General features: G+C 37.9%; 1 protein-coding gene across 1 annotated transcript; it reads left to right on the top strand.

Moving 5' to 3' along the window:
* The first annotated feature begins 2,456 nt into the window (after positions 1 to 2,456).
* LOC117340825 lies at positions 2,457 to 5,709 on the top strand. Its single transcript, XM_033902605.1, has 3 exons — positions 2,457 to 3,441; positions 3,813 to 3,830; positions 4,353 to 5,709. The coding sequence occupies exons 1-3, from the start codon at positions 2,457 to 2,459 to the stop codon at positions 4,622 to 4,624; spliced, it is 1,275 nt and encodes a 424-aa protein (XP_033758496.1). The 3' UTR covers positions 4,625 to 5,709.
* The last annotated feature ends 478 nt before the right edge of the window (positions 5,710 to 6,187 follow it).

Genomic DNA, 6,187 nt, shown 5'->3' with positions numbered 1-6,187 from the left:
TGTAGAATGTTGACAGATTTGATAATGGGAAAAACGAGACATGTAATTGAGTGGGACATCATATAGCTGGTTTGTCCTTCTAGGACTCATTAGTGATACTGGGGACATCATGTATCTGGTTCGTCCTTCTAGGACTTACAGGTAATACTGTGGACATCATGTATCTGGTTCGTCTTTCTAGGACTTAAAAGTAATACTGGGGACATAATGTATCTGGTTCGTCTTTCCAGGACTTAAAAGTAATACTGGGGACATCATGTATCTGGTTCGTCCTTTTAGGACTCATTAGTGATACTGGGGACATAATGTATCTGGTTCGTCCTTCTAGGAGTCATTAGTGATAATGGGGACGTTATGTATCTGGTTTGTCCTTCTAGGACTCATTAGTGATACAGGAGACATCATATAGCTGGTTCGTCCTTCTAGCATTCATTATTGATACTGGGGACGTTATGCATCTGATTTGTCCATCTAGGACTCATTAGTGATACTTGGGACATCATGTATCTGGTTCGTCCTTCTAGGAGTCATTAGTGATACTGGGGACATCATGTATCTGGTTCGTCCTTCTAGGAGTCATTAGTGATACTGGGGACATCACATAGCTGGTTCGTCCTTCTAGGAGTCATTAGTGATGCTGGGGACATCATGTACATGTATCTAGTTCGTCCTACTAGGATCCATTAGTGATACTGGGGACATCATGTACATGTATCTAGTTCATCCTACTAGGATCCATTAGTGATACTGGGGACAGCATGTATCTGGTTCGTCCTTCTAGGACTCGATGGTGATACAGGAGACATCATATAGCTGGTTCGTCCTTCTAGCATTCATTATTGATACTGGGGACGTTATGCATCTGATTTGTCCATCTAGGAGTCATTAGTGATACTTGGGACATCATGTTTCTGGTTTGTCCTTCTAGGACTCATTAGTGATACAGGAGACATCATATAGCTGGTTCGTCCTTCTAGCATTCATTAGTGATACTGGGGACATCATGTTTCTGGTTCGTCCTACTAGGATTCATTAGTGATGCTGGGGACATCATGTACATGTATCTAGTTCGTCCTACTAGGATCCATTAGTGATGCTGGGGACATCATGTACATGTATCTAGTTCGTCCTACTAGGAGTCATTAGTGATACTGGGGACAGCATGTATCTGGTTCGTCCTTCTAGGACTCGATGGTGATACCACGGATATCATACAACTGCTTCCTCCAGTTTGGTTGCGTAAGTGATACTAGGGAATCATATAGCTTTTTCGTCTTTTTTTGCAAAGCTGTGATAAAATACCGGTTATTCAGTAGGGAAAGTGCGGACATCAAAATCGGCTTTCAATGCTGAAATATAGGATTAGATGTGAATATACCTCTAGATTTAATCCATTCTTTATTTGAGAAAATTAGAAAACAGTAAATTACATGAAATATGTGTCTAAAGATAAACTTGTCATGTAGGGTAACAGCAAACCTCGGGAACTAATGTCAGTCAGCGGGGTAACATCAAATCCCGGGACTAAAATCCACCAAGAACGATAAACCTCGGGACTAAAGTCCACTAGCAGAGCCTGCCGCCAACAATACAAAAAGGTGGTACTGATGGCACACATATTAACAGATAAAACCAAAGCATACATGTGTTTTTATGAAAATTGACTATAATGTATATTTTTGTAATGCTATAAACAATACGTATTCTACCTATGTTGAAGTTTTAATTAACACGTGACAATTAATTAATTAATTAATATTGTGACTGTGATATGAATTGTTGTATGACGGGTAATCAAAGTAATGCTTTAATTGGACAAGCGTCAGATTAAGCTTTATGCAATAAGCACAATAACACTTAACCATTTCAAAGCAAATCTATCATTATTGATCAATTATTGGACTTGTGAATAGAGTTCCTCATCTGGCCCTTTGTGGCTTTGATTGAATAGGCTACCACACAAAAAGCTGCCAAAGAACATTAAGCATTTTTGGCTTTGACACAAATTCAGCATCTATAATTATGGATTTGATCTACAGTGAAACTTATATCATTTTAAATCAAATGCCCAAATTCAAACTTTGCCGTGATAATCATGATATTGGATATTTTAATGATAAGGACAAAGCATTTAAATACAGATTTTGTAACAGGTAACAGACACATTAAAACATGTTAATGTCGATATTCCTTATGGTACCTCTTTTTTTTGTGAAATATGCAAAACACAAATCACCTGGTGACTTGTGATATAAACATACGTTTATGATGAACGTACGTTTAACCAAATTTGTCGACACGTGTGTATCATTATCTGACGAGGAAGTCTTTGGTGATTTTATCACCAAGTATATTAACAATGTCTTATCTTCTGTACTCTTGTATGCCTACACAACCTGTGTCACAAAGAGATAAGCCCATTTAATTCATGAATTCTTCATAGTCTGTCGATAATGATGAGGGGTTTCCTTTTCATTTACAGTTTCGTCTGTTTATCAGGATGTGTCACATCCTCAGACAACAAGCGTTTTCTGGTTGATAACCAGCAGACTAGTCCCATTCCTGCTGCAGTATACAGTGATATACAGCAACAGCTGGATAGTCTTCGAGCCCATGATACTAGCCAGGAACGGGATATGGGGAAGCTTGGTGGACAAATTGCTGATTTGAATACGCACCTGTCAAGGTCAGATGCATTAATTAATGATCTCGTTAGAAATCGAACTTCTTGTTCTTGCTCGCATGACATAAATACCGGTAATCCTGGACTATCTTCGCCGGAACTCAAAAATATATCTCAGCAAATTCAGATCATAGCAAATGATGTACACCAACATGATTTGGTAACCAGTAACCTCTCATCAATAACTGGAAGCATTTCAAGACAAGTATCAGGGACATATCAACTATTAGAAGAACTCATATCACTACCCGCTGCTCATGAACTCAAACTTGAGCTGCAGAATTCTGATTTGCATACTATTTTCGACAACATAGCATCTGCACATACTCAATCACACGCGTGTAAGTGTAATGTGTCAGGCCTGTCTTCACAAATTAAAACTTTGGACCAGAAATACCAATCCGCATTGCTTGACCTAAATAATATGAAAGCAGGCATTAGTACGAATGATAATAAATTATCCCAACAGGATATGACGATTCAGACCCTTCAACAAAAGCTGTATGAACAGGATCAGACATTAAACGCAAAAGGCACCATTTTGAATGATATGACCTCACAAATTCACAAATTAACTCTGGATCTTAATAGACAGCAACTTGTTATTCAAAACCTTACGTCTGAGAAAGCCGCCATGTCCACTGCTACCTCGTCGTTAGATGACAGGATCCAGACTCAGGCGGCCACCATTCAGGATATGTCTACCACACTGAGACAGCAGCAGAATTTCATCACAAGTCTTCTCGGCTGGCTGAAAGGTAAGGTAACATTTTAACGACCCAGGTAATAGTAAGACTACTTTTCAAAAATGTGCCGGTTTTCTTTTTATTTTCTTCGGATTTCTTAGATTTGTTAAATCAATATTATGTTATAAAATCTTAATTCAACCTTTCAATAGTTCAGGTTAATTGTCGTAATATGTCATTTTTATTGAGATATGTGATTATAATACACACAACACAATCTTGTGGATTCCGTGATTCTTAATACGTGACCTGTATTCCCATAGTCCTAAGGTTCCCCTGTCGACCTAAACGACAGATATAATCTCTATACATCCACTTTGTCCATTGTCTACACTAAAATGTAAAACGTTGATTATTTACAAAGTTACATTGTTTATTTTCAGACACAGTACAACTTCCTTGTAAGTATATTCATATAAATTATATGATCACATTAACACGAATATAAAACAAATTTAGTGAAATTATCTTAGCAAGCGGAAACAATTTAGATTTCATCTTTGGTCATATTTGATACGGTAAACCAAGAATATTACAGTTTACATTTACTCACCAAAACTGTTATTAGTGAAACTTAAAAGCAGGCAGGAATTATGTGACTAAAAACAACTTAATGTCAACATTCAGACTTTTCTTTTTTTTAAAGCTGCTTTTCCCCAAGAATGTATCATTTTACATTTGCATAATACATACTATGTATAAATATTGTGTCATGTTATGTGATGATTTCTAAACCATGTTGTCGAACTGTTACGTCCACTATCTTGTGAGCTTGGAAGTGCGGCGTTTTTATCTTATGTTAATTTTGTCTTTCGTGCTACATTATTAAAACAAATGTGTACCATGCATGATTTTATTGTTTTCTCCAAATCGAAATGTTTCATTTCTACATGCTGCTCATTAGATATGGGTTTCTACCACAGGCACGACTGGCTCGATACACAACCTTTGTCCAGCAGGATCACGTGACATCTTCTTTCACAACCAGTTCCACGAAACACCATCTGTATCCTCTGCCGCATCCCTGTTCCACATCCCGACAAGGGCCGTAATGAATCACATGACACCTACTATAGCCAACGTGACACCCCGGGGATTCCGAATTACCGTAGTTTGTGAATCAGATAGCAATTATGCAATAGAGGCAACGTGGAAAGCGTGTGTCATTCCCCTGGTAGAGGTCAATTCAAACTAGAACTGTTGACTTACCTATGTAACTATCTCATTTGATATGGCTTTATTTGGCTGTCTCTTTGTCACAAGTTCTCATCTGACCTTGACTGTTGGTATCTTATTGACAAACGTTCTCATCTGACCTTGACTGTTGGTATCTTATTGACAAACGTCCTCATCTGACCTTGACTGTTGGTATCTTATTGACAAATGTTCTCATCTGACCTTGACTGTTGGTATCTTATTGACAAACTTCCTCATCTGACCGTGACTGTTGGTATCTTATCGACACACGTCCTCATCCGACCTTGACTGGTGGGGCAACGCCTTCACACACGTCCTCGTCTTATAATGACTGTTGGTATATCCTTGACACACGTCATCTTATCTTGGCTGTTGGTATCTCATTGACACTCGTCCTCATCTGACACTGGCCGTCGGTATCTCCTAGACACACGTCCTCATCTGAACTTGGCTGTTGGTATCTTATTGGTAACGTCTTCATCTGACCTTGACTATTGGTATCTCCTTGACACACGACCTCATCTGACCTTGACTGTTGGTGTCGTCTTGAGACATGTCCTCATATGATTTTGACTCTTGGTATATCCATGACACCCGTCCTCTTCTGATCTTAACTGTTGGTATCTCCTTAACAAAAGTCCTCATCTAACACGGACCGTCGTATGTCCTTGACATTCGTCCTCATCTGATCTTAACTGTTGGTATCTCCTTGACACTCGTCCTCATCTGACACTGGCTGTAGTTATGTCCTTGACACATATCCTCATTTAACCACGATTATTGGTTTCTCCTTGACACATGTCCTTGTCTGGCCATGATTGTTGGTTTCTCCTTGACATACGTCCTTATCTTACCCGGACTGTTGCAGGAAGGTAAAAAGAAGATTTATTTTGGTACTTGAATCTAGTTTACATATTTGCTAATTGGTGTGTCACCAATGTTCCTGCCAATCTCAGAAAAAATATGGAAATGTCAATCAAAAGAAAACAACGAAACTATACACAGGGTGAATGGTCTGGCGCATATTTGGGTGTTTCAACCTAACGGTGACAATTTCAAATAAAGAAAAACTGAGTTTTTGAATTCAAGTCGTAAATCTTATTTGCGAAAACTGGCTTTGTTAATAGGTATTTCATAATATGACCATGAAATTTCATCAGCGGGACTATTTGCAACTTTCCAGTTGTTTTCCCTTCGAGCTCGTCTATTTTAACAAAGAGCACATCGGAAGACCAATTTTTACAATGTCTTATTTTAATCTTTGTTCCAAAAGACAAGTAAAATCTTATTTATAAAAAGTGGTCCTCCGATAGCCTAGTATCGAAAAGAAGGTTGTTGAAATATTCTAATTTAAAATTTTCGAATCACCAAGATGTATTTTTCTTTTATACTATGCTGTGTTAGCGAATATCATTTAATTTTTGTTGATCATATTTGAAAGATATTTTCAACATTAAAAGTATATGTAATATTGAGTATGAAGATAAAAATGTTGAAATGGAAATTCAACTTGGATAAAAAAGTGCAACAAACCGATTGACTCCCTATCGTTCAAAGTAAA

This window comes from Pecten maximus, chromosome 2 (assembly GCF_902652985.1).
Source record: "Pecten maximus chromosome 2, xPecMax1.1, whole genome shotgun sequence".
Lineage (NCBI taxonomy): Eukaryota > Metazoa > Mollusca > Bivalvia > Pectinida > Pectinidae > Pecten > Pecten maximus.
The sequence above is the reverse complement of the archived record's forward strand: the minus strand, read 5'-3'. Positions and strand labels throughout refer to the sequence as shown.

Bases quoted from the DNA above. Each gene is read 5' to 3' on its own strand.
- LOC117340825 (XM_033902605.1), top strand. From the start codon at position 2,457: ATGAGGGGTTTCCTTTTCATTTACAGTTTCGTCTGTTTATCAGGATGT.